The sequence below is a fragment of the Enoplosus armatus genome, chromosome 22 (assembly GCF_043641665.1).
Source record: "Enoplosus armatus isolate fEnoArm2 chromosome 22, fEnoArm2.hap1, whole genome shotgun sequence".
In the NCBI taxonomy this organism is placed as follows: domain Eukaryota; kingdom Metazoa; phylum Chordata; class Actinopteri; order Centrarchiformes; family Enoplosidae; genus Enoplosus; species Enoplosus armatus.
The window spans coordinates 16,696,797-16,724,680 of NC_092201.1; the positions used below are offsets into that span (position 1 = coordinate 16,696,797).

Consider the following 27,884-nt stretch of genomic DNA (forward strand, 5'->3'; position numbering starts at 1 on the left):
CCAATCCAATCAGAAGAAAGTGGGGTTTTAAGGGGGGGGGGGGGGCTTAAAGAGACAGGAGCTCAAACGGCTGTATGAAGGGCCAGTAGAAGACAAATCAGGACTTTTTTTGAACTGTGAAATCATGCAAAGCTGCTCTAGTGGAGTCACAGAATTAAATATAATATATAGAGCGGGAAAGGTCCTAACCCTAACCCATAATATGCGGAGGTCGGATGGCGCATGCAGGCAGATCAGCCGGGAGTAGTAGTCTAGACGCAAGATGACAAGAGCCTGGACCAGAACCTGTGACGTGTCCTGGTTGAGGAAAGGGTGTATCCTCCTGATGTCTTGGAGCATGAATCTGCAGGAATGGAACGGGTTTGTCACAGCGATGCTGGCAGCAAAGGACAGCTGGTCCTCCGGTGTCACACACCCGGGTTCCTTGCAGTCTGAGACAAGGACACTGCAGAGTTCGTGGACGGGAGACGCCTTCCCTGGAAGAAAGAGCAGCTCAAGTCTTGTCGAGGTTGAGATTCAGAGATTCGCGCTGCCACCTGGGATTCAGACCGGGCGAAAAGACAGAGTTAGTTGAGTGTCATCCGCATAGCCGTGGTCGGAAAAGCCATGTGAGTGAATCACAGAGGGGTGGACCCAGAACCGAACACTGGCACCTGACCCCGGCAGTCAGGCTACAAGGTTCAGACACAGAGTCTCTCCAAGTTATCCCCGAAAAAACTGCATATAGAAGACAAGCCGTTGGTGTGTTTGTGTACTTTACAGTGTCTGAATTGGTCAACGTATTCAACGTATGTATTCATATAATAACTTAGTCTGTGCTATACATGACCCCCCCCCCCCCCGCCAAGGTGCCCTCGCGTCCATTTAACTACAATCTGACATTACACGTCAGAAATTCAAAATGGCGCCATCATCAGGTCTCCATTCAGCATTTGCTGCTTTTAATTTCACATTCTCTCTTTTTTCCCAGTTCATCTTCTACAACTTTCATTTAATATTCTCAGTTTTCCACAAAACGTCTCGCCGTGGTGGTCGTCTGACTTATTTATTTTTTGGCGTACTCGGATGCAGAGGGTTCAGACTTTGTTGCGCCGCGTTTTCGACAAGCCAGAGGGATGCAGTGCGGCGGAAGCACACCAAAGCAGAGTGGAATCACGTCATATTATTATATATTAGTGCTGACGTTATGTCAGTTGCTCTATTATTAGGGTACCTTTTTAACATCTGGCCGGGGGTGACATGAAAATGAACCTTTTAGGCTCATTTACGCTTGTTTTCTCAGTTTCTCTGTAAAAAAAAAAAAAAAGCGAAAAAAAAAAAAGCGTTGTCTCTGTGACGCCCTTTGAGAATATTCTGGCACTCTCTGTCACTCCGAGTGCAGGCAGACCTGCTTTCCTGCTTTCATTCATCTCCATTTCACAATCCCATTAAGTCATCACACACACAACTCCACCAAACCTTTCACCCTGACGTCTGTGTGTGTGTGTGTGTGTGTGTGTGTGTGTGTGTGTGTGTGTGTGTGTGTATGTAAGGTAAACGTCCCTCTCCTGCTATCTGGAGGCCAGCCTCAGTGGGCGGGTTGGAAGCTCTTTGCCCCCATCAGTCTCATTTTTTTTTTTATCTTGTCCTGTTGTTTCCCCAGGAGGACTGTCCCCAGCTGGAGCCCAGGACCTCCACCAGCAGGCCCGCTTGAAGGATCTCTTCGCAGACTGCCACGTCCCAGAACCCATCCCTTCGTAAGATGCCGCTGTCGCGTTCCCTGTCCATGACGTCCCTGAGCGGGCTGCTGCCGGCCTGGGAGGAGGACGAGCTGCCCGTGGAGGACCTCCTGCTCTTCGAGGTGGCCTGGGAGGTCACCAACAAAGGTCAGACCACCAGTGTAATGATGCCTTTGATTTCCCCAAAGAAATTAGATGTTTGAATTCATGCATCCACAAGGCCTTCCAAAGTATTGTGTTTTTACATTTCATGGTACTTACAGTCACACACATGACACGTTGTGTCAAGTATTTGAACGTAGTCTTCCCTTTTTGGAACAAAATCAGCCATTAACTGGCAGGAAAGTCATGATTTCTCTGATTGCATGTTAACAACTGTAAAAGAACTCCACACAGAGCGTTTCATTAAAAGGAACAAATGCAGGAAAGTCCAAATGTTCTTGACTTAGCACTTTAAAAGTCCGTCCGTTTGGCAGCATGGGGAGTGTTTCGTGCACAGCGGCGTGTTCTCCCTCAAAGAGCAAACATTGGAATCCAGGGGGAGTGCGGAGACCCAGTCTGCTCCCTCTGAAGAGCTAAACATTAAACTGCAGATAAGTGGCCGAAAGCCGAGCAGCTTATTGCTTTAGCCGTTTTAGCGTCCTGATGCTAATGTGTGTTTTTTGTGTGTGTGTGTGTGTGTGTGGGGGGGGGGGTGATGGATCGCCCATGGATCGCCCATGCCGCCCAGCAATGGTTACATATACATGGCCTGTGTCAACAGAAATAAGGGTAGTTTTAGTCACACAGTCGCATTCTATGGTCTTCAAGCGACCACATCAACTTTTTTAATTCATTTCTCTAATGGTAAAAAAAAACAAAAATTGGGTTCTGGAAAGTTGGGGGGTGGGGGGGGGATTCATTTTCTTCCAAAACAAAAGTGCACATTTATCTTAAGTAATTAATAGGTCTAAATTGGAAATCGGGTATGCGGTTTAATAAATCGAAAACAAGGGTTTAAATGAAAATGTACTTCCAAAACTGATTTGGTAAAGTGAGCGAATCAGAGCCCAGAAACCTTTCAGCGAATCCCGGTGGCCCAAATAGATGCATGAATGTTCCTTTCTTTAACTTTAACATCCAAGGGCAGTTCGGCTTCAAACGAGCTCCCCGCATTTTAAATGTATTCTTTCACAAATGTTTAGCCAGGTACTTGCATCTGAACCCCCCCCCCCCCCCCCCCCCCCCCCCCCACCCCCCAATCCGGTTTTCAAATAGCATGGTTGAAAGGCAGTGGTCACAGATACCATATGTGCTTAATAAAACAATGTAATATAATAGAATTCACTCGCACTTTTGTTGGTTTTTATACATTTGAACACACTTGTGAATGTAACGAGTCCACAATGAGTCTCATGGTCGTGTTGTCAAACAGCTCAGAGGTCGCTGGTCACCGTGCTGTTTTCTCTGCCTCCAGCTCTTACGTAATGCCCTGCTTCTCTGATGCAGTTTGGACGTCATTGCGGGCTCACTGATTTGTTGATATCAATATTTGTCTTTCTTTTTTTTTGCCAGGCGAGAGACTGGGAAAAACAGTTCACACGTGGTTAGGTCTGCGTCACAAAATAGTGCCGCCCTCGGGAGGACTGGAAATCCCGCTTGAACGTTTAGATTTAATAATGAAAAACAAAAAGAGTATTTAAACATAGCGTAAGCACAAACGTTGCACTTTTCAAAACAACGGCGCAAAGTGCTTTACATGGCGGGAAACAATGAAACAAAGTCAAGACAATTACAGTAATGCAAGAATGAAATGGAAGTAATACACCCAAAAGTAATATATATATATAAAAAGTATGATAATAATAAGTTAAAAAGCAATGACATTAAAGAAATTAGACAAGTTGGAAGTAAAATGGTGTGCTCGCATTAATAAAAGCTTTTTGGTTTGACTAATCTAAGTCTCTCTTGAGATTTAAGTTTCAAAACTGAAAACTAAAACTAAAATCCCTGATATGAACTTTTGTCTTGGGGACACGTGGCACATTTTCTGCAGGACGGGGTGTTCTGCTGCGAGAGCGTGAAGAAAACCCCCCCCCAAAAGAAATAGAGAAGTGAACCACCCTGGACTGTGTTGAAAGTTGAAAGTTCAGCTCGTGCTATATGTCAGCCCTTTTGACCATCTGACCTTTGACCTTTACTAGCATGTTGAGGTGGAAACAGAGTCCTAAATGTAGGACACCATTTCAAATTCACCGCCTGTGCACCCTGCAGTTGGAGGAATCTACACGGTGATCCAGACCAAGTCCAAGATCACGGTGGACGAGTGGGGGGAGAACTACTTTATGATGGGGCCCTACTTCGAACACAACTTCAAGACCCAGGTGGAGGGCTGCGAGCCACCAAACCCCGCCATCAGGAAGGCCATGGACGCCCTCATCAACAACGGCTGCCAGGTGGGATAGAGAGAGAGAGAGAGAGAGAGAGAGGCTTTGAGACCATAATATATTAACTAAATGTCTCACGTCTCATGTATTTCGGGAGTTTTAGTTGTAATATTATTTTAATAATTGCTAAGTGTGATTAAGTTTGGAGCAGGTCGTCCATTAATCATAGAGCTGGCGACTGCCCCCCCCCCCCAGTGACTGTGGTATAGTAGCATGGGCCCCATGCACAGTAAGCATATGCAGTTTCACAATGATTTTTACAATTGCAATTACATGTATATTATTATATTTGCATATATGCAATGTCGAGGTTAGCTGCCAACCGCTAACAGCAGTAAGAAAGGCCTTTATTCTAGCGTCCCAACAGTATGCTGTGGTGTGCTGTGGTGTACTGTGCACGTCACTGGCCACTAGATGGCAGTCATGCACTAGAGACCCCGATGATCCAGGGGAATGGACAAATGATGTAGTCCCCATATGACAACGGTATAATGAAACTGGCCTACCGAAGAATTTTTGAGTATTGTGCTGAGGTGCAGCTTTGAGCTACTTTATTGGACTATTATTTAATTTAGAGAACCCCCCCCCCCCCATCACTGCATGTATGTATGAGTCCATAGATCTGGAATGCAAATGACAACACTTTCATCAACTTCAAGAGAACACGAGCAGCCAACAGTTCACATTATCAGTGCTGTACAGCATTAGAAATACTGAAGAAGCTAATGCTGTATGTGATATTGTTCTTTTCCTTAACTGTAATTTCAAACATAGAACTAGCAGTTAATTCTTCTGCTTAAGTAAAGACACAGAACTGTTTCAGTTCACTGTTAGCAAGCTGTGGCACTCTCGCCAGTATTTGTACCCAAGCACACAGGACTTTGATTTGGAAAACTGATTTCTAAACTTGTACTTCCTTTGCCGATGTTGATTGCCGCAGGTTCATTTTGGCCGCTGGCTGATCGAGGGCAGCCCCTACGTGATCCTGTTTGACATCGGCTCTGCAGCCTGGAACCTGGACCGATGGAAGGGGGACCTGTGGCAGGCCTGCGGCATCGGCCTGCCGTACCAGGACCGAGAGGCCAACGACTCGCTCATCCTGGGCTCCCTGATCGCCTGGTTCTTCAAAGAGGTCAGCTGATCCCTAATTTCAACCTCCTGCCTCCTGCTGCCATCCGGGGGGGGGGGGGGGGGGTCTTCTGTAAAACACTATCTCTGGCTCATCTTTTGCTTTCCAGTTAACAGACCAGCTGGGAGACAAGCCCAATGTCATCAGTCATTTCCACGAGTGGCAGGCGGGTCCGGGGCTTATTCTCTCTCGCATCCGCAAGATTCCCATGGCGACGGTCTTTACAACGCATGCCACCCTGCTGGGACGATACCTCTGTGCTGGGAATGTCGACTTTTACAACAACCTGGACAAGGTGAGTGAATCCTTGACAAAAACACTGGGATAATGGATGGATTATGGAGCGCTCAGAACTGCCGGACACAGGCCCAGGAGCCTAAGTAGCCATGGGTCCCCCAAGCTAGAGTCACTGTTGGACTATTTTCAATCAAAGTGCTCACTCAAAACTAATATTTTTGTTTTTTTCCTCCGGAGCCCATTTCAAGCCCTGTAATATTGAGTATCTGCCTTAGCTTGGCTTTAAGCACTTAAGCTTTAGGTTTGTGCCCAGGGGGGCTCCGAAGTTTTTGGAGCAGTTAATGAATCCTAATGGTCTTTCTTTTGGTGGTTTCCAGACTCAAGTCTCCACTTTCATTCGTAAGGCATTCACGTTGTTGCACTCGGTTGTGCTCGTGTGAAGAGCTCAAACTTGAGGGAGAACTCGAGGGAGAATCCGTCCTACCTTCACACATCCGCACACCTGACCATTCGCTGCAGAAAGTGCATCAAGGTTTCAGATGACCATCCAAGAAGCACTTGGGCTGCGTTCCGAATCGCATACGTTTTCTTGTTTTTACTTACACCGTTACGTACTGTTGCATGCTGTATGCATATACAGTAATTGGGACAAACTACTTTGCCTTGAACCTCGACCCTTCTTGCTCATACGTCCGTCGCAGTCCGTAGCGCAAAGTAAAACGATTCGGAACGGCGTGCTGCATTACGTTAACCTTGGAGATACAACAGAGCCTGTTAGAGACGGAGGTCGACCCGGACCCGAAACTCAATGCGACGTAGCATGCTGGCTTGCATACTGCTAGGACATCCTGGTATTTTTGGCATACTTGCATTTGATATACTATGTACTGGGACATGCTAAATCTTTTTCTGCCATACTAAATAGTATGGTAGTATTGGAATGCAGCATTAGTTTGAAACCTGACACTTTTACTCCGGTAAAACTCTATAAAACGTGTTCCTCTGTGAGCCACACAGTAAAGGCAAACAGTAGGAGGAGATCCAAACCTCTTGTATAAAAAAACCTGATTGACTTTGTTCGTGTTGGGACATTTGTAAAGGATTTTTGGAGCCAGCATGGTTATAATGATGCAAAGGGGACTTCTTTATTGGTTTCAGTTGTTGGTCCCGGTGGCGGCTACTTGTTGAAAACGGGTGTCTTCAAAATTCCAGGAACTATGATTCAGCATCAACATTTACATGATATTATACTATTCTACAGGTTTTGGAAAGGTTTCATAAGTCCGAGGGGTTAGAAAATACTCTCACATGTAACTCCTCCTCACTCTAGAAAACAACACGTCAAAGCCCCGTATGATTCACCTTCTATCTATAATCAAAACCATACTCTAAAACCTCATACTGCCACAAGTGATGACCACATGGGGACCTAAGCACATACCTCTGGTTTCCCATATGAACATATTACAATCAATAAACCATGACAACAACAATATGCATTTTATTTGGGATACACAAACAAACACTTTTCTGAACACAATGCACAGTTTGAACTCTGTTCCATCAGGTTCATTTTCACATTCAAAAAGGTTCAGGCCAAAAACAGCAGTCTTTTACAGCCACTTAGAGCATCATTAGCGAGTGTTGAGTTGCGCGCGGAGGGGTCAGCGTGGTGTTTGTAATTGGCTCTCGGCTGCTCGCGCTCTAAAGGTCAGCGTCGGAGCGAAAAGGCCACTCGCTGGCTGAACGGATCATTGAGAGACAAAGTGTGTTCGTAACCGTCAGCCAGTCCTGAGGAAGCTCATCTGCTCCGTCAATGGAATCATATCGATATGCATTTCCGGCTTTGTTGACCCTGACGCCGCTGTGCAGACCAGTAAACCAATAAATTAGTTGAATGTTGTTTGTGTGGGTGTGTTTGTGTTTTAAGTAAGTGGTATGTTCGCATTAGAAAAGTGAAGAAATTAACTATACGTTAAAGAGTCATAGCTTTTGAGTGCGCTGGTACCGTAATGAAAAATGAAAAATAGCTTGTGGTTGAGCCACAGTGTGGTGATGCCAAAGTTGCAGATGATGTTTCTCCGCGGTGTTGCTTGCAGGGTTTCCTCTATAGCTCTGATCAAGGTTCAAAAGTGAATCATTCAGTGTGTGTGTGTGTGTGTTGTAGTTCAACATCGACAAGGAGGCGGGTGAGAGGCAGATCTACCATCGCTACTGCCTGGAGAGAGCAGCGGTCCACTGTGCTCACGTCTTCACCACAGTCTCCCAGATCACCGCTGTGGAAGCCAACCACATACTGCACAGGAAACCAGGTGGGGAAGCTTCTCACTGACGCACCTTGATACCCCGCGGAATGTGTATGTGTTGTTGTTTTACGTCGGTCAGTTTGGTCTCTTCATCCGACTAACACTTCGGTCAGATCAAGAGGATCTGCAAAAACTAGGTTAACATGAAAGTTAGTATCAACATTTATGGTCCCCAGAGATTTTTGCGGACCCCCCCTTACCTGTCCTCCAGCAGCACCATAAGGACAAACTTACCAATGACCTAACCGTCCATTAAAGCTCTCTTATCGCTGTTTTGATGGTGCAGATGTGGTGACCCCGAATGGTCTCAACGTGAAGAAGTTCTCGGCCATGCATGAGTTCCAGAACCTGCACTCCACCAGCAAGGTCCGCATCCAGGAGTTTGTCCGAGGACACTTCTATGGGTGGGTGGATTTTTATCAATGTAGTTCTGATCCATCTCATGTGGGTGTTTTCGTTTTATTTTGTTTCAGCTTTAGAAAACGATGAATTCTTGACTGAAGTGTTGTTCCCCTTTAAACCGGGTTGTACTTCTTGTCACTTCTTGGCAGTCATCTGGACTTCAACCTGGAGAAAACCCTCTTCTTCTTCATCGCCGGACGCTATGAGTTTTCCAACAAGGGTGCTGATATTTTCCTTGAATCACTGTCCAGACTCAACTACCTGCTGCGGGTGAGCTCCTTTAGTCCTCTGCTCTCGGTAGCACGTACATGCTGTGTGCATCAAATGTGCGAACGTTGCAGGAAGTACACCTTCAAAAGAACCATGTACAGAGAAAGGACGAGTAAATATTCTTCATGCATGCATTCCTCCTGTTCCCATTTGTTCTTCACAGGTCCACAGAAATGATGTGACTGTGGTAGTTTTCTTCATCATGCCAGCTAAAACCAACAACTTCAATGTGGAGTCACTGAAGGGGCAGGCGGTACGCAAACAGCTCTGGTATGCTCTGAGTCCAATACCAACATAAACAGATGATACTGGGCATGCAGTTTATGCACATTTTACATCATATATATATACATACTGTGTGTTTGTAAAGCATTTAACTGACCCAGATCTACTTACTACTACTTGATCCAGGGTAGTTTAAGTGACAGGAAAGCTCTCTTTAGCTCACACCCATACAGTTGCACAGATTCATACCAGGGAGCTGCCCAATACAACCTGGTCTGCTATCCTCTGAGCAGCTCCACTGGGAGACTGTCCTCACCTGAAAAACAGTAGCATCGGTCGACCTCTTGTGGTCATGCAAATGACCGGAGGTGTTTCTAGGAGTTGACAAGGTCTGGGGCTTAAGTCCAGACCTTAATAACGATAAAAGTGGTTCTCAAATCTCAGGGCTGGTGGGACTTTTGTTTATACCTTACCTTTTTGGTGTAGTGTTGTTGTAGTACGTCCATACCAAGAGGACGTTACCCAGCCCCACCCACGCCCCCTAGTCGCTACATCCACACATAGGCACGAGCAAGGGTTGTGGCCGGTCAGGAATTGAATTATTCATACACATTTTTTCCTCCGTCAGAAAGATTTGGGGCTAGACGCCGATGGTTGTGACGTTGTTGTAGCACAGCAAATTCTCTTAGGGAGGAGGTTGGGTTGACAAAGTTCCTGCCAACAGTCAACATCGGTTTAACCATGTCCATGATCTTTCCCCAACCTTAACCAAGTAGTTTTTGTGCCTAAACCTGACCAAACCATAACAGTGGCAGATCCGTAAACAGCGACATAAACCACATCTGGTTTGGGGATCCCACAGGCGACCTTCCAGTCCCAAGCCAGTCTCTCGAACCTCCAGGCCTAATAATAGGACCTTCGGCTTTTAACATGGTGTCTCGAACTCTTGATAGAAAGTTCATGAAGGCTTCTTCAGTTTTTCCATTGTAATATCATCGCTGTGAATTGTTCGACACATGAATCTGGGTTCGGTTTAGCAATGCAGGCGAAGTTCATGAGTTTGGCTTTCCATTTGACTTTCACAGGGATACAGCTCACACTGTGAAGGAGAAGTTTGGCAAAAAGCTGTATGATGCTCTGTTAAAGTAAGTACAAGGACACTGGAAGTGAACCCGTAGCTTTATTGATTTTACGCTTGAGATATTGTCGTGTACATCAACACTGGTTCTCCGTGATGGATGGGGATTGCGCATGTTCTCTGTGGAGTGTTTTATTGCTTGCTCTGTCCTCAGAGGGCAGATCCCCGACATGAACTCCATTCTGGACCGAGACGACTTCACCATTATGAAGAGAGCCATCTACGCCACTCAGGTACCGTAGCTTTTCTCTGGCTACTGGCACTCATTTTGAGGCTGAGGTGACAAAAGGCCATTCAAAGGAGGGCAGACTATCCTGTGTGGTTAATAGCATGCTTTGAGTGTAAGTGTGTGTATGTACTTGTAGAGAAGAGTATATGTAGATCGTCAATAAGGGGACTAGTAGGCAGAACCAAAACATCTAAGTATAGAATGTATATATGTCCATTAATAATAGTAACTACAACAACTGAACAAGAAACAACTCGAAGAATCCCAGTTTCAACTAGAAACCCCGATCTTAGTGCTCTGATAACGGCAGAGTACAACACCCGGTAGCGTTAATAAATAGGCAGGTGTTGCTACTTGCTGACCTAGTAGAAAGAATGCCGACTGAATGTCGGTTTGGAACCCTCTCAAGTCCTGCAGCTCTCTCCATCAGCGAATGCCCGTCCAAAAGCGATAGAACCCAGAAATATTCATCTACCATTCGGAATTCCTTGAGAAAAAATTATTTTCTAACTGTTTCAACAACAACTCTACATGAGGTTTCCTGTGGCTTTAAGGTTCGGAACTGCTCCGTCATTATACAGTAGCAGTGTAAAAATAGCCAGCAGAGGGGAAAATAGAAAACGCTGTAAAAGATAAATCTCCACCGGCACACTCTCATCTCCTCGGGTTCCATTTTTATGAATGGATGAGGCCTTGCCCCAGGAGTGATCAGCGTGAGCGATGGCCCCTTTGCTGGAGATGAATTATAAAAAGGACGTGAGGGGGATTCCCCTGAGCCAAAAGCATGAATGAGCGCTGGAGCCGTGACCAAGCTGAGCGTGGGCTAATTACCTTTACCTCTGCCCCAGACCGATAGACAGGCTGTGTCGGGGGGGGGGGGGGGGGGGCGGGGGGTGATGTATGTTACAGCGCCGTGTTACAAGCAAAGTGCTTACATAAAGGTTTTTCTCAATTACATGAATTTATGCCAGCGTCAATATCTCAGTGGCGGGAAATGGGAGTGTGAGTGCTTATTGATGGAACGGAGACTCATCCTGATTGGCGATGGGAGGTGCTGTTGGGATTATTTCTCTCTTTGTCATTTTTCATGCGTCGCCTCCCCCATTTCCCTTCCACCCCCACTTTTCAGTTACAGCCTTGTTTATTGTTGTTTCTTGTGGTGAGCATTGAAAAATGATGGTTCAATTTCCTTACACAATGTCCTGGATAGTGGTAGGTCCAAAGACCATGGGGACTACTTTCTACTAAGGAAACGTGATATTTCCATTGTAGTGTGCCATTGTTTGTTTGTTGTCTATGTTGGTCAAGAATAATTGTTTGGAGTTACGCATACAGCTCACATGAAGGTGCTGTCATGATTTCAAATGATTACTTCCTTGAATTCCCAGGATTTCTGCAGATTATGTATCATAAAATCATGTGGAGCAAAAAAGTGACTCTTAAAACTACACTACCTTTAAAGTGACCTTTTGATCCTCTCTTACTGCAGCGTATCTTTTACGTCCAAGTGGTTGCGTTGCCATTGTGGCAATGCAATGGACATTATGCTCGACTTGACTTGAAGACACCATCTGCACAGTTCACAGATTTTGCACTTACAGGTCATACTATATATCTCTGACAACTGCAAGGAAGTGTTTAAAGCTGGAGTGTGGAACTTTTGAACCGGCGGTGAATTAAAGCTTTGTCAGTTCATCATAGTTTTGTTACTTGTGTTGAGTTTATAAGCAGTTGTTGGTTTCCAGAGGGATTTCCTGGAAAGAAATGCTCCATTCAAACCCAAGTAAATATCTGTTCATTATCATTTATTCTTAAACTTTACTCTCTGTGTATGTTGAATACTATGTTGCCGGTATACGAAACGTTCAGTACCTGTTGTGCACTGACCGAAAGGCTCGCTGGGGAGTGACAGCAATTAATTGGAAGCATACCGACTGAAAACTGTTTCTGCTTTCCATATTATTTGTACTTCTCAAGTCCCTCTCAGGAGCCTTCCAATGAATTTGCAGTTCCTTTCAAGGAAATGACTATGGGACCTGTGAAACAAAGCATTACTGGCTTTGTTTTGTGTCGTGATGGGGTGTGAGACGGCAATCAGATATCATTAGCCCAAGGTTTAGATAACGTCTGCGCCGGTCAATACTTGGCAGAATCACACTCTGAAAGGTTACCGGTCGCGGACCACTGACTCCAGCGCTCATTATGTCATTTCTCCTCCCTCCGCCGCTTTGGGCGTGTGCGTGACACGTTGCGCGCGAATGCGGCCATGTAAACACTCACATTTATGGGATTTAGCCGACACTCTATGGAGACACATGCATTCAGGAGAAAGCAGGCTGAGTACACACATTCATTCTCTGTCCAGACTTAATGATGTTCCAGTCTTTAATCCTGATGCAACGAGCATAGATTATATTGATTTGATTAATTGATTAACATAATATCAAAGTAACATCGAAGTAGAGATCAATTAAAAAAAGTGGCCGTAACCGATCGTCCTATAAATTGACGTCAGGATATCATCCCTTTAAACAGACGTTATGATGGATTGTCACATATCCTGTCAGTAATCTGTTTACCAGGTGACCAAACTGACCTGTCTCCTCCTTTTAAACACAAATGATGTGCAGAGACACAGCCTCCCTCCGGTGACCACTCACAACATGCTGGACGACTCGACGGATCCCATCCTGTCCAACGTCAGGCGCATCGGCCTCTTCAACTCCAGGAACGACCGCATCAAGGTAGAACGACGACGCACGCTGTGCGCTTCCTTTATGTGTTTAGCATCGTTGTGTTTTTCTTCGGGGGTCAGTGTGCGGGAATGTCTCGGCCGCGAGTGGCCTGGCGATGATGGGGTACAATGCTTGACAATACTTTGATCCAAACTGGAAGGGTCAACAAGTGAACGAGTGAAGAGCACTTTGTAGAAAGGATTAAAAAACAAGGCTAAGAGTTTGCAGCCATGTTGGCAGCTCTAAGAGGCTGTACTCACTAAAAAAAATCCAGTTGTCAACCTCATGGTTGCCGCTAGAGGAAAAAGTCAGGGAAGCATTCAAGTAGGAATCATCATCTTGGAACCGTGAAAGTCTGTACGAATATTTGTGCCACTGCATCTTGTAGATGTAAAGATATTTCGCAGGATAGGTGAAACTTTGACCTGCTGGTGGCACTGGAAGAAAAATCAGGGATTCACTAAAGTCGGTAGGATTCATCCTCTGGGAGCCGTTAATGGTTACAAATGTCATGGTAATCCATCAAATGTAAAGGGGTCACAAAAACCTTAATCTTCCTCTAGGAACGATCACTCTCTATGCAAATTTTATTTTAAATGCTAAAATATCTATTGTCTCACACACTGCAGCCAATGACAAGTCTAATCTGTACACGTAATAAATGGCAAACCATTCCCAGTGGTGAGAAGAAAGAATATTTTTACTTCCAGGACCTCATGTTTCTACTCTATATCTCCCTGAAAATGTCTCCCTGTCTCCGTCCTCCTCCTCTCAGATTATCTTCCACCCCGAGTTCCTGTCCTCTACCAGTCCTCTGCTGCCGATGGACTATGAGGACTTTGTCCGTGGCTGTAACCTCGGCGTGTTCCCCTCCTACTACGAACCGTGGGGATATACGCCCGGTAACCTTTTACCACACACAATGCTTCATGTTCCTGAAATACAGAGGCACTATAGCTGTTAACACAACAGCCACATGAGGCAATTGATGGATTCGTTCTCCAGCATTCTGTATAGTGCGCCATTTGAAATTACAACATTTTGTATAACCAAAGCACTCCTTGCAATAAGGCACTCTATCTAAGATGGCATTGGCTTCAACAAGGTAACCGCTTCAGTAAGGCATCCTATGTTAACTGACCTACACTTCGTTATTCTTTATAACCAAAGTACCCTTTGCACATGACAACAGACATACGGAACCTTTTCTGAGCTGTGTTGATCTTCCCCAGGTGAATGCACTGTAATGGGCATTCCCAGTGTGACCACCAACCTGTCAGGTTTCGGCTGCTTCATGGAGGAGCATGTCTCGGACCCTGCTGCCTATGGTGTGGACACACACACACATACACACAAAGACATCTTGTCTTTTGCCATTGCTGCGTCATCTCAAAGCCCTTTCATTTTGAGGAATTACAAAATTCCTCCACTCCACCTCTTGTCTCTCACTGTCTCTATCAGGTATTTACATCGTGGACCGGCGGTTCCGTGCGGCCGAGGAATCCTGCAACCAGCTGACCCAGTTCATGTTCAGTTTCTGCCAGCAGTCTCGGCGCCAGCGCATTATCCAGCGGAACCGAACTGAGAGGCTGTCTGACCTGCTGGACTGGAGATACCTGGGACGGGTCTGTTTCTGCCGCACCATGCAACTGTTTGCACGAATGAATACAGTTAAAAGGGAAATTTCCATTTAAAACTAGAGCTGAGGTGCACGTTAGGTTCGGAACTGAGCTGTTAGTCAAGGCAGTTGACTGCAAGACAAGTTCAAGAGAGTTGAGTTCCCCAACTGGATGTAAATTCTGGGACAGAAACAGGAAGTCTTCTTTAGTGCCTCTAATCCATCTCTCCTTTCATGCTGCAGATTGTAAAATATTCCTGAAACGCTTTCTACAAACTTTGAATCTCAAAAGAAAGGAGAAAAAAAAATGTAAAAGTTAAATGCTGACGCAAACCTCCGCTGACTTGTGATTTGCAGTTCTACATACACGCCCGCCGTCTTGCACTTAGCAGAGCTTTCCCGGACAAGTTCAAGATGGACCCCATGGCCCCTCTGAAGGTGAGGAACACATAACACATAAAATGAGGGCGTGTGAAATGAGCGTGAGAATGAATGATTGAACAAGAGAGTGTTGCAAAACTGCAAACTGAACATTTGTCTTTTGGTGGCTTCCCAGTGAAGAGCTCTCTGAGAAGACCAAAGTCTTCCTCTGACTGCGCATGCAATGTTCAGGAGAATCCCTCTCATGTGCTGACTGACACACACAGCGGATACTGTTGGATTTTACCCCACATTTGTCAGGCTTTAATTGACAGCCTAACATTTGGATGAATGGCAAGACATCGTTGCGGAGTGTGTTGATGCCGATCCCCGTGTATGTTACGCTGTCTTTTTGCTCCTCCTTCTTTGATTCAAGGACCATGACTGATACCGTGTCTGCGATAAACAAATACGCAGCTTGCACACTGCAGGGCTCCAGCGTTCACTTATTTATTGCACCGCTTGGTGGTACGAGCTGTTTATTTGTTTATCTCGTGATAAGTTCCATTTCGGCTTAGCAGAAGGAAAGACAGAAGGAAGGAAAGAGGGGGAAAAAAAGAATGAAGGAAGGGAGAAGGGGCAAAAGGAAGCCAGGAAGAAACAAAGAAGAAGAAAAGGGGAAGGAGGGTGGGATATAAAGGGGGAGAGGAAGGAATAAAAGAAGGAAAGTAAGGATGTGAGGAAAGAAAAAAAATGAAAGGAAGGAAAAAAGCACAAAGGCAAGAAAGACGGGCTGCGGGACAGAATGAAATACAAGATAAAAAGGAAAGAAGGCTTGAAAAAGGGAGCGTCTGTTAGCAGGTTCTGAGTCTCTGCTAGGTGGCTTTCATAGAAATGAACTGAAAACTACTTTGAAGACGGAGAATTGCCGGATGCTTGCAGCATTATTTACAATGACTGGGACTCCTTTGTTTCCACAGACGGAGGGTTTCCGCTACCCACGGCCCTACTCAGTGCCCCCCTCTCCTTCGGCCTCCCTCCACTCCACCCCCCACCACAGCGATGTGGAGGATGACGACGACGATGAGGATGAGCCCTACGACGAAGACGAGGAGGCCGAGAGGGACCGGCTGAACATCAAGGCTCCCTTTGCGCTGGGCGCCGTGCCAAAGGGCAAGAAGAAGCAACCGGGAGAGTCAGGAAACTGAAATTTACCATGAGTACGTCGCGATTGTACACAGGTTTATCCAATCGCCCAGTGCTTCTGCTAGGTGTGTACAGATTAATCACCATCTGACTACCAGAAATACACAAGTGAGGGAGATCGGGTAGTAAACTCCCCCGTCTCCACTGCCACTACCTACTGTACTTCTTTTTCTGATACTGCCAGGTCACACTGAAGGCCTAAACTCCAGAACACCTGAAACCAGGATTTCTTGAAAGATTGTGGATTTAAGACACAACCAAAAAGTCCTGAATGTGACAAAACACAAAACCCGGACTCCTGTTCTGAAGCTCAGTTTAATTGTAATGTTCCCCAAGGCTCCATTCTTGGCCCACTGTTGTTTTTTTTAAATATACATGCTTCCTCTCAGTCAGGTTACGCCGAACAAGATCAATTGCTATGCAGATGACACACAGTTATATGTTCTCATGCGATCCAATAATTCTGGCAGCCAAAGTAATCTACTTGTCTGCCTTAAAGACAGTGAAATAAACAAGTTTTAATCCTGTGTGCCTGTATTAATTGTTCAGTTATCTGGTTTCTGTTAAATATATGTCAAGTTTGTTTTGAGTATTTCTATATATAATTTTCCTGTTAAACAACAAGGTTGATGGCTCATCAACACAAGAGCACTAGTGAGGTCCAACGCTGATTTTGGGTGATAAGGTCTACTGTGTATAAGTAGGTGGACAGATGCTTTTGGCCACATAATATGTATGGCCAGAAGTATATATATACATATAACATATGTCTTTACTTTACATTTTATCCTGTTGTTTTCAAGATAAGATTTAGATAGAAATATCTGATGCTAAAAGACAAAAATTCAGGAAAGTCTCTCATTGGTTATGTCCTTCATTTACATGGTCATAACATAAAACCTTGATTTATTTGTATACGTGATATGCCATCATAAATACTGTATGTTTATCTGATTTTAACAGTATAAATATACCCTCAACATTTTGTCAAGGAAGCTTAAAAAAAAAAACTCAACAATCCTAGACCAGATAGTGAATTCAAACTCTTTTTATTAAAACGTCACATTTCAAACATAGTCAGGGACTTCATATTTACAAAACAGCTGTTCCACCCTTCGCCCTCAACTAGAACCAAACACCTCACATTCAAAAACACAAAGACGGTGTCGTCCGGCAGATTTACAAATGAGTGAAAGACAGATCAGAAGTATTCTCTCTTCCACACCGGCAGCTCCTGGAAATACACCTCGTCTGGGTTTTCATCGGCTAGACGAGAGAAAGAGCGAATGAACACTGAATTATGGGATTCAGATATCAGCCTCAAAGACAAGAGCAAAGGACACATACTCTTTCATCTGCATTTCTTGAAAGCCCTTGAAAGTTTGTGGATTAGAGGGGAAGACTGTAGCCCAGCAGGGTGTTCAGACAGAGGACAGTAGAGGTTTCTATGTTTAAAAGCACCGGTGTTGCAATGAACACACAGATATCCACTAGTTATATAGTAGTAGTAGTAACAGCTATCCAGTATGACCAAGGGAGTGATTTCCGGGAGTAATCCCCCACCCCCCAACCACCCACACACACACACACACACTCATTAAAATCTCTATAAACAGTGTCCTTTATGAGCATAAGAATGTGTTAGCCCTGGGTTATGCCTACAGGCTGCCCTAATCCCCCGACTGGTGTTATGTGATCATATAAGGATTTAGTGTGTTTAATTGCCTTTCTATGTTTTTTTTAAAATATATAATTCTGAAAAGCACAATGCACAATTTTGATATATATATATATATATATATATATATATATATATATATAAAATGTGCTATTTTCTATATTGATATCAATTAGTTTGAATTCAGGGAGTAGGTTTATATATATATATATATATATATATTATACACATATATAACCTAACCTCAGCCCTTATGACCTGCACATCTGGTCCAGCTGCTGTGTGTCAGCTGGTACGGATCTCACCTCCCTCCCTGGCCTGCTGCAGGAAGTTGAGCAGGACGGTGGCGGCCTGGTCCACGCTCAGCTTCTCGGTGTTCTGACTGCGGGTCTCTGCCGGGGGGGGGGGTGGGAGACAAGCACCAAACACAGAGCGTTTATTATTATTTAGTCCATGCTTCCATACAAAGACGGTGAACAGAGTGTGTGTTCGTTGTACCTAAGTGTAACGTGTCATAGACATCTCCTTCTTTCCGGTCCTCTGAGATGAACCTGCGTCCCTCTAGAAACACCCCCCACCCCACCCCACCCCCAGAAAGAAACAGATAAGAAAGGACTTGTCTCTGCACAGCTGCAATATCAATGTGTCCCCTTGCAGTAAGCGTGATATGGAGACCCAGAGTTTTCAGTTCTTGAATAAATTGAATAAATACATATGACATTATGGAGTAAATAATACTATGAATATTCTTTTCACAATAAAAGAGCCACAGCCACGTTTTATTTTGAAATAAACCGTCACGACTATGTTTCCCGTGATCATTTATTTCCTCACGTCATGTCTATTTATTTTAACACCGAACACTTTGTGCCTCCACACACGGCGCGGGATCAGTAGGTAAAATACATACGAGTGCCCTTGAGGTACAGCATAGCCTGCGGGGTCCAGTTTCTCCGCTGGAAAGAGCCCTACAGTGGGGACAAACAAAGTCAAAGAGTTGAATTTCACTCCACCTTCGGGGCTGCACCCGTCCTACGCCTCCGCCTCGCAACCCTCCATCCCCTCCCGTTGCAATGAAAAGAGTGAAAGGAGGCGGCTTTACCTTCGGCGCGCTCCACGACTGCGAGATGAAGGAGGCCAGCAGCAACAGGGTGAGTGCGTAAGTTAACGTGACGGTCCTCAACCCCTGCGGGAGAGTGGAGAGCGAACAGGGGGGGGCAAACGTTTCAATTCTCTCTCTCTCTCTCTCAGGAGGAAAAGACGCGCGCGTTTCCGTGCGTAATTGACGCATTACGCGCAGGCTTACGCACGATTTCACCAAACCTTTCAGTTCATTCACAACTTTGGAGACTTGGAAAGCTACATATATACATGCATACATCTGTAGATGTTAAACCTGCGTGTGGAAACGTGTTTTTTTTTTTGCGTAAAAATGCCAGAACACCCCCCCCCCCCCAAGAAAAAAAGTGTCAGGATGGCACCCTCTATAAGAGTTGAAACTGAGCTGGAAAACCTAAACCGACAACTTTCCTTGCATCGTACTCACTTTCATGGTGTCCGAGGGTCCCTGCGAGCTTTGGTTGTCCGGCGGGGAGGATGAGAGTAAAAGCTTCGGGGTGAGTGGATGCATCCCCCCCTTGTACTTATATCCTCTGAGGGGCGGGGAACCCTCTGCAGCTCCGCGCTCCCCCATTTGACGACGGCAGCAGCGATAGGTCACGCCAATTTGATGAAACGTAGGAGGACGGGGCGGGGAGGGGGGGGCGCATCGATCGATCCACTGCTGCTCCTTTCATTGAGAGCTGTAGTGTACTGTAAATACTTCTGAATTAGAAGCAGCTGCCACAGGCACTTTCAGCAGTTTTTCAAAGTAACTGATGTTGGAGCTGCAGGCCGTTATTGTGAAATGTGGATTGGCCCTGCATGGGTGGGGGTGTTGCCACTGCCGATACAGGAGCATAGATCTCCAGCTCTGTGGGAATATTGATATGTTTGCACCTTGCTCACTGGGGCAGAACCGGAGAGCTGGATTTTAATGAATCAAAAAGGGGACGGCAGGCCCACCGAGGTCACGGGTCCGAGAGCCGTGCAAATTCAAACATTCTCACCTTCGGGGTGTTCAACCGGCGTAATATCTGTCTTTCGTTTGAGCTGAAGATTTATTTGTTTTGTCCACAACAACAACAACAACAACCCCTTTTCTGATTTTCTCTTCTTGGCACTAAGTAATACAGAACTTCCCAACTGAATATGGACGCCTCATGGAGTCTAACAAGGCATTTCATAGGTATCGTGCCATAGCGTCGTGTGCAAAGTATCTCTAAACAATCACTCCGAACTCAAGTCCCAAACATCTCTACCAGCCATCCCACAAGATGGGGAATGCAGCGTAAGACTATAGACACAAGACTGGCAAAAATCAACAATTTAGACCTTCTGAAGACCTGTGGATGTTCACAGGAAATTGCAAAGTTTATGTGAATTATAATTAGTAATTTATAATGCCAATTTGACCGCTGCAAGGATGACGTCTTTTTTCGGAGGACAACCCGGAAGTTGGCGTCGCCCCCGGTTCCATCAACAAAAAGCAGATGGGATTGTTCCACAGGATTTTGGATTATTGCAGGAAATAAGCTCTGTGGCAAAACAAACAGTTTATGATACTCACACCTTTTGTTCAGCGAGACAATCTTCGCTAACGAACTCCACTTTTATGATTCTTGAAGCGTAAATGGAATCGGCAGAAGTAAAAAGCTAACGTTAGCCTATAAAGGAGCTACACCACGTGGCATTATTTCAACATCACCACAGCTGAGCTTCACTTTTAAGAGTGATAGATATAGATATATAGACAGATAGATATAGAGCATAAACACAATGAGACTGTAAAGGCGGACTAGTGTTCGGACAACCGCTGTAGTCTCATTTAGCCGCTTGTTAGCAAGTATTTTATGCCGTAAAACAAAGCGTTGAAATCTCTTAAGCTCGTGTCAACCACAGACCTTATTTCAGGCATCTAACCAAAAAAAACCCATTAACTTCGAGGGAACCGGAAGAGTAAAAATGCTAACGCTAACGCTTTTAGGACTCATTCCTGCAGCACTCTATTAGATTTTTTTGATTCCTTTTTTTTTTTAACTGGAAAAGTTGGACCCGAGTGGTGCAGGAGAAAATGTAGGGGTCACCAAAGACATTAGAATTGTCCTTCGTCTCAGGACATCCATATCTTGCGTCAAGCCACTGGACGGGAAACGGCAACCCGTAGGCTCCCATCACCCTACATCTATATATGGGCGCTGAAAACTCTCATTTACAGTGTGTATGTAAAGAGTCAATGACAAGACAGGAATAAGGACCAGAACCAAAATGGATGGCAGATTACAAAGCTAACTTCCATAGTATATTTACAAAAAAAAAAAAAAGAAAGTGCCATACAACAAAACATTGTCATTTCACAGGTAACTTCAGTTTTGTGGATGCTCTGGCCAGAAAGGACCACAGGTGAAGAATTCATTTATTCAGTCCCAGGATGTGGGGGGTGGGGTGGGGGTTGGTGGCTGACGCCTGCAATGACGAATTTTCTCTCTTTCTCTAAAAAAAACCCCCACTCAAAGCTCAACAGAGAGTTTAAGGACATCGGGTGAACTAATGAATGAGGAGGGATTCTCTCGCTGGTACGATCTGATGAGACGAATGTTCATTTAGATAGAAAAAGGTCAGCTGCGTAAAGCTGCTTCACATTCTACAGTTTGACAAATAGTGTTAAGAGGGTAGAATAACTTATCTTGAATTCTCCACGTGGGATTTTTTTCTATTTTAAAAAACAAAAAAAGGACTATACAAGTGTTTCACGTGTTTTAGTCCATTATACAGGGATACGTTTATTACAACTTATTTTCTTAGTTTTGGCTTTAATGAGACCCAAGTCCAAACATCTTGAAATATCATCATGTCATCGGTGGCCATTTTCCAAAGCATCCATACATTCTTACATTCGTTTTCTACCTTCCAAGACAGCCACTGGTTTCAGTTCATCAGTTCATGCCATGAAAATCAACTTGCAGATCATCCTTGCTATGTTTCAGAGCTTTTGCGGGGAAAGGGTTGCTACCTACCAGCGAAATAAGCTAACTTCGCAAATAAGAATGTTTCCTTTGACGGACTAGCTGTAAGCAGCTACTAGTCTCTGCTAGTAGTGTACTAAAATTAAAGGGAAACCAATGGCTGCTTGGAAGATAGGAAGTCCAAAAAAAAACCCAACGATGTGCTTTGGAAAACAGCGAGGCGAGACTGGTCACACCGGCATTTTAAAAAATACGGCTCGAGAGAAATCGAACCACGTCATTCGAATGCACGAATCTTGCGCACAAGTTTAACTTTGGTCAACTTTTGAACACGTGCGTGTGTGTGTGTGTTGGCAGTTCTGAGACAGGTGACGGCGGTATTAGTGTGTTTTCTTGAATAAACTGTGTGAAGCCACGGTATTTTTCCGGTTATCGACTGAGCTACCTCGCATGCTGCCGACAGTTAGCAAACAAGCTAGCTTGGGGAGCTTCTTTTTTTTTTTTTGTTGTTGTTAGCAGTTAGCTCACCAGCTACAGCCGCTTGCTAGATAGAGCTTGGAGAGATTTTCTTTTACTGGCCGGCTAGCGTGTTAGCCGTTAGCTCACCAGCTACAGCTGCTTGCTAGCTAGCCTGGCGAGTAGTCATTACACTACCAAGCTGGATGGACTCCACCAACCATGTGTGAATGAAGTGTTGCCACTTTCCCGGCGTGACCAGCCTGTAATAGCAGTAATAATAATAATAATCAGTTTTAAATTCTAGATTGATTCCATAGCACCGCACCGTACATGAAGTGAAGCACTGATCATTTCAGAATAAACTATGGCAAAGTACTCATTAGCCAACCGTAAACAGAAACGACGTGTAACAAAAGGGAACATATTACAATAGCCACACTTGGTATTCAAATAGCTGCGAGACAAACAAGAAGAACCGCGAAGAGACGACAATTGCTTTGTCCAAATAAAGTTAAAGCTCAGGCACAGAAATGTGACAACATGGCAAGCTGTCGGTCCACTTCCCGTCCTCGTGGGAGGCGTCTGTAGTTCTGCCTGTCTGTTCCACAGAGTAGGAAAGTCACGTAGACAGAGTCGATGGTGCTTCGAGGGAGTCTTCCATCCTCGCATTTTCATGCCAGATGCACTCAACGGTGAGGGGATCAATAGCATTTGAGATATTTATTGAACTCCACCCTTTAGTAACAGACTGGTGGTGCGACGCTCTGATGAACCTTTGATTGGTGGCGCTGACCAGTGAAATTACAGACAGAAAGAAAGCAGTCTTTGCCTGCTGGAGGAGGGGGGAGGGGGGGGGGGGCGGAGGGGGTCTGAATGTATAACTTTAGCTGCTTTAAATCAGCCCAATGGGACATTGTGTTGCTTTATAAAAACCTGCTGTGCACAAACAGCCTTCTCATGGGTACAAAAAGTCACTGTTATACCATGGTGTTGCTCTCGCCCACTTTGTCCACATACTGAAAGAAAAGAAAGAAACCATATTGAGTGTCATCTGCTTATTTCTTCTTCTTCTCTCATGTACAATGCATGGTCAGACACACACACACACACACACACACACACACACACACACACATATACATACACACATCCCCCGCAAGCTTTCTATGAGATGCAAAGTGTTGGTGTGAATTAAACCGAGGCCTGGCCCCGGGACGGCTTGCCCACTATCCTGAAGCATTTCATAACGGAAAGCATGCACGACTTAAGGGGGACACACCACAGGTGAACAGGACAAACAGTATTACTCCTGCTCATTTTTGGTTGTTTTGTCACCAATTGCAGATTTTCTGTTTTAATTTAGAAAGAGTTGCAGTTCATAATTTACAGAGCAGAAGAATTTGTCAAAGTAGGTTTTGAAACCATGAAGTCATGGAAATTTCCCATTCTGACAAGCCTCTAATGACTGATGTTTGCTATTATGTTATTAGGGCGTTTTTACATTAGGTACGATTGAGTCGTACCGCGTCTGAGTACCCGATTGGTGCAGTCAAATGGTGTTTTGCGCTTTTGGTAGCGTAGTTTTCCCACCTGATTGCGAACCGTACCCGGGTACACATGAACCGTACTCAAGACCACCTTTTCAAGTGGTTCGCTGATCCGTGCCCAGGTACGGGTGCACAGTGTTCACACGAATCAAATGACCTGTACTTTGGGGTTAAGTGTACTCTGATCCGGGCCCGGGCCCCTGATATGAAAAAGCCCCCCTTCCACGCAAAAGATGTTGAAATGAATTATTTGGCCTTCGTACAGTAGCTGCCTTTGAATGTTTTTTGTTCAGTTTACGGTTGGCTGATCTGTGCCCGGGTACGGTAAACAGTGTTCACACTAATCAAACAACCTGAAATTTGGGGTCAAGTGTACTCTGATCCGGGCCCCGGATGTAAAAAAGGCCCCTTACGGTACAACTTTCCACGCAAAAGATGTTGAAAGTACGATTAAATGAGTAACTTCGTAAAGTAGTCGCCTTTGAATGTTTTTTGTTCAGTTGATGAACTTGTATATTATGTTATAGTAGAAAAATATTAGGTCCAATTCACAAATCCCCATATTTACCTGTAGTGTGTGCCTTTAAAGTCAAATAAATTCATACATAAAAGGTTAGAGAAAAAAATAATTTCAAAAATAATCATCACCTCCCTGAACAAAAGTATAAGTTTCCCCTTCTATCATGAGACACTTGTTGAATATTGTATAAGCGTGTTAGATATGTTAGCATGCAAGGGAAAATCGGCAGTGACTGACCACGACTGCTGATTGTCCTCGGAGCCTTACGAAGGCTTCAATAAAAAAAACAAAAAAAAAAAAACACAAAGACAGAGAGACATTCACCTCAAAGCAAAGCTTCCCACACAACAGCACGGTAGCATGCTCATTAGCGCCTACAAAGCTAACTATGCTAGATAACAGTGACTGTTCCTGTCTTGAAGACTGGAGTTAAAGCCCAGATGACCCCCTCCCTGACATCATTTTTTTTTCCGAAACTGCCTTTTTGTTGTTGAAATCCCGCAACATTCTTGCCACGTACACTGATCTGAGTGCTCGGAACTCGTCTGCAACTACGTCTACAGACAGTCTCCCGGGTGGAATTACTGACCCGGGGCGAACAGAAAGCGTTGTTTTATTAAACCGGCTGTGAAGTGCGGGAGCTGAGCGGCCATTTGATCCGGGGCAGTTCGGTTAATCTGTTGTGGCGCTTGAACAATGGTGATTAATACACGTGGAAAAGAGCCATGCTGTGTGTAAACAACGCCGGGCCGCGCGGTTGCTGCAGCGCCGGGTAATACTTACCGCGCTGATGAAGGGCAGGTTTAAGATGGAGCCGAGGACAGGTATTCTTCTGATGAAGCCTACGACGACTGGGAAGAAGCCCCTGGACGCGACGAGGGTGAAGGAGAGGGGAAGGAGATCAAAGACAGAGAGAGACAGAAGTTAGTCAAGAGTCCTAATGCAGAACAGAGAAAGAAGCATGACTTCAAGCCTTACGCCACGCTAGCAGTATAAGTATAATAATAGTAGTGTAACATCCTGTTTTTCACGTGGACCCTCCCGATGCACCTGAATCGCCGGGCCCGCTTCTCAGCTGTCGCCCCGGCTTACCTGAACAGGAGGAAAAAGCCGTAGACCTCCAGCACGACTCCGATGATGGGCCAGCCAATCAGCACCACAAACACACCCCCCAGGAAGAAACTGGTGGCCTTCATCTTGTGCTTCTGGAAGAAGAAGCGGAAGGTCCTCTCCAACCCGATGACGAAGGCGAGTCCAGCAACAAAAAGGATCTATGGCGGGGGGGGGGGTGGTGGTCCACAATTAAAGAGAGTGGTTCAATTATTGGTCATTTAAGAACATTTAAGAAAAAAAAAAATTTTAATTATAATATTATATTGTATTTATTAGCAGAAAAGTGGAAAACAACTACAACTGCTTCCTGCTTTTCTGTGGCTCTGGAATAACCCTGATGACGTCACAGTGACGTCATCAGGGTTGTCTCAGTTTGGCCTCGGAGACTCCAGACTCTAACAGAAAGCCTGCGTCACCAGAGCTGGAAGACATCCGAGAGAGGGGCTTGTGGCATTGCGTTGTGGGAAATGGAGGAGCCAGTGATTTTGGAGTTTGAACCCAAATGAGTTACTTAAAGGGCGTATTTCAGCATCTGCTGCTTCAAGTTTGACCTCTTTGCCTTTTTCAATCCGTCGCTTGCGAGTACCCCCAACTTTGTGAAAGCGGAGTCCCTTTAAAGCTGAAATCTACAGCTGTCATTTCCAGTCGTACTTTTCTAGTTCTGAGTGTTTCGTGATACTTCCCACAGTTAGATTTGTTAATGATGTATTACATAAAAATCATCATCACATCAGTGTCAGCATCAGCCAATGTGGGGGGGGGGGGGAGAAGGCTGCAACCTGTAGGCGTCTCACCAGCACCGAGAGCGCTGGTTCAAGGAGAAGCAGGAACACTCACATTTCCAATAGCCAGGAGCGCCTTGTCGAAGAACAGGATCATCCCGAAGAAGAGGAAAAACACGCCGAAGCCTGTTAATCCCATTCCAATCTCTGCAGGGGACACACACACACACACACACCACAGAAAAGTGAAATTATTCCACTGGAGTTTGTCACTTTGCTCTTTTTGAGAATATGTGGAGCTGGATGCCCTGAGCTGAAATGCGTTTGGCCCCCCCTAAAATGTCCTTGCAAGTTACTGACTCTGAACTCACACACAGTTTCCTCCAGGTGGTTTTTTTAAGGGCGAAGGTCTTGATCTATTCCTCATCTAGATAAGCATGTGACTAATGCGGCAGGACACAGCGACAGGAGCTTTGCCCCGCACGTCAGGAATGTGTTCAAACTTAACAGAATGGGTGCGGTATTTTCGTACCCGTGTGAGCACCCAACTAATGCATATAAAAACAACTGAGTAAACAAACGCTAACAGGGCAAACTGAAAACAGTCATTACGCCGGAGGACCTCCGCAGGTCGCTCTCTATTTGAAGCTGGTCAAAGCGTTACAGATACGGACTTACAACATGTATGTAACGCGTTACTTTCAATTAATGGGCTTAAAACACAACGTGGAGTAAGGGTTAGCTATTTGGGCCACAGTTTATGGCATGGCATGAGAGGTGGGGGAAAAAACAGAGCTAACTTTCCTAGCGCCGAGTGCTACTTGCTAGTTAGCAAGCTGCTTGCAACTCAGATGGAGCCGGTGTGACAGAGAGAGAGAGGGGCAGAGAGACCCACAGAGGCGATGAACACAAAAGGCTCTTACTTTGGGAGTCCGTTAGCGAAATCATCTTGCCACCAAATACACGCGTGGAGACAAAAGAGAAATAGAGGGACTGTGTTGTGGTAGCTATGCGAGCACTTTTCTAAGAACAATTTGGATGACAGCTGCCACTGCAGCAACAGCCACGTCTTCCGGAAACACTCCTTCTCCCGATGTCATCTTCCGGAACAGCGCCGTGTCGCGTTCAACGTGGCAACTTTAACTGCAACACCTTCTGTCATTTACAGTTGCGAAGTGGGAGGAATCCCCAGGTTCCGGAAGTACATCGAAACCGCCTACTACACACTACCGGCAAATGCAGTACATACATTATACTGCATTTCATATTAGTATGCAGTATGAAACTGTCAAATCGATTTATTTTGCAGTATGTCGGTATTTTCGGTTTGGAAAGCGGAAGTGCTAATCGCGCAGGTATCCTTACGAAAGTCGGAACAAACTCTTAAATTAGGCCTTGTAGATCTAATATGAGTGGAGATTCAGTAACTGGGTTGCTCATTCGTTCCGAAACAGTCCGATGCATACAGGGACGTTATTTCCGAATCAGTACGACATCCGGGTGTTTTTGACATGCTGCACGTTTTGCTTTTGTTTACATACGGCACACTACATGGCCAAGTCAGTATTTACAAACATCGAGGCATAGAGATCATAACGACAACAAACACCACTTAACATACAAGGCACATTAGATGAAAAGAAAAGATAACTTTTAATTTTTCTTTTAACTTTTTTTTTTTAATTATATAAAATAAAAATATATACTAACATATAGTAAAAGAAAAAAAAGAAATCAATTAAAATGGCTCTAGAGGTAATCGTATATTTTCAGGCCTTCGAC

At 44.9% G+C, this 27,884-nt stretch overlaps 3 protein-coding genes across 4 annotated transcripts; 1 reads left to right on the top strand and 2 right to left on the bottom strand.

Moving 5' to 3' along the window:
- The first annotated feature begins 1,741 nt into the window (after positions 1-1,741).
- Positions 1,742-16,001, top strand: gys2 (glycogen synthase 2). Its single transcript, XM_070928997.1, has 16 exons — positions 1,742-1,865; positions 3,972-4,153; positions 5,085-5,276; positions 5,383-5,568; positions 7,678-7,822; positions 8,103-8,220; positions 8,368-8,488; positions 8,652-8,758; positions 9,799-9,858; positions 10,006-10,084; positions 12,711-12,824; positions 13,591-13,717; positions 14,048-14,143; positions 14,277-14,440; positions 14,791-14,871; positions 15,774-16,001. The coding sequence occupies exons 1-16, from the start codon at positions 1,742-1,744 to the stop codon at positions 15,999-16,001; spliced, it is 2,124 nt and encodes a 707-aa protein (XP_070785098.1).
- Positions 16,002-17,200: 1,199 nt separating this feature from the next.
- spx (spexin hormone) lies at positions 17,201-19,370 on the bottom strand. The gene is made up of 6 exons (XM_070929392.1): positions 19,224-19,370; positions 18,780-18,923; positions 18,588-18,645; positions 18,176-18,238; positions 17,983-18,069; positions 17,201-17,265 (listed from the first exon to the last, which is right to left on the bottom strand). The coding sequence occupies exons 1-6, from the start codon at positions 19,368-19,370 to the stop codon at positions 17,201-17,203; spliced, it is 564 nt and encodes a 187-aa protein (XP_070785493.1).
- A 3,739-nt stretch (positions 19,371-23,109) lies between these two features.
- golt1ba (golgi transport 1Ba) lies at positions 23,110-27,057 on the bottom strand. 2 transcript variants are annotated; one of them, XM_070929078.1, is made up of 6 exons: positions 27,026-27,057; positions 26,218-26,309; positions 25,360-25,538; positions 25,051-25,132; positions 24,505-24,539; positions 23,132-23,216 (listed from the first exon to the last, which is right to left on the bottom strand). In XM_070929078.1, the coding sequence occupies exons 1-5, from the start codon at positions 27,048-27,050 to the stop codon at positions 24,531-24,533; spliced, it is 387 nt and encodes a 128-aa protein (XP_070785179.1). In that variant the 5' UTR covers positions 27,051-27,057; the 3' UTR covers positions 23,132-23,216; positions 24,505-24,530. The 2 variants fall into 2 exon arrangements, with proteins under 2 accessions (XP_070785178.1, XP_070785179.1); XM_070929077.1 differs by lacking the exon at positions 24,505-24,539 and having other exon boundaries at positions 23,110-23,216.
- Positions 27,058-27,884: the final 827 nt, after the last annotated feature.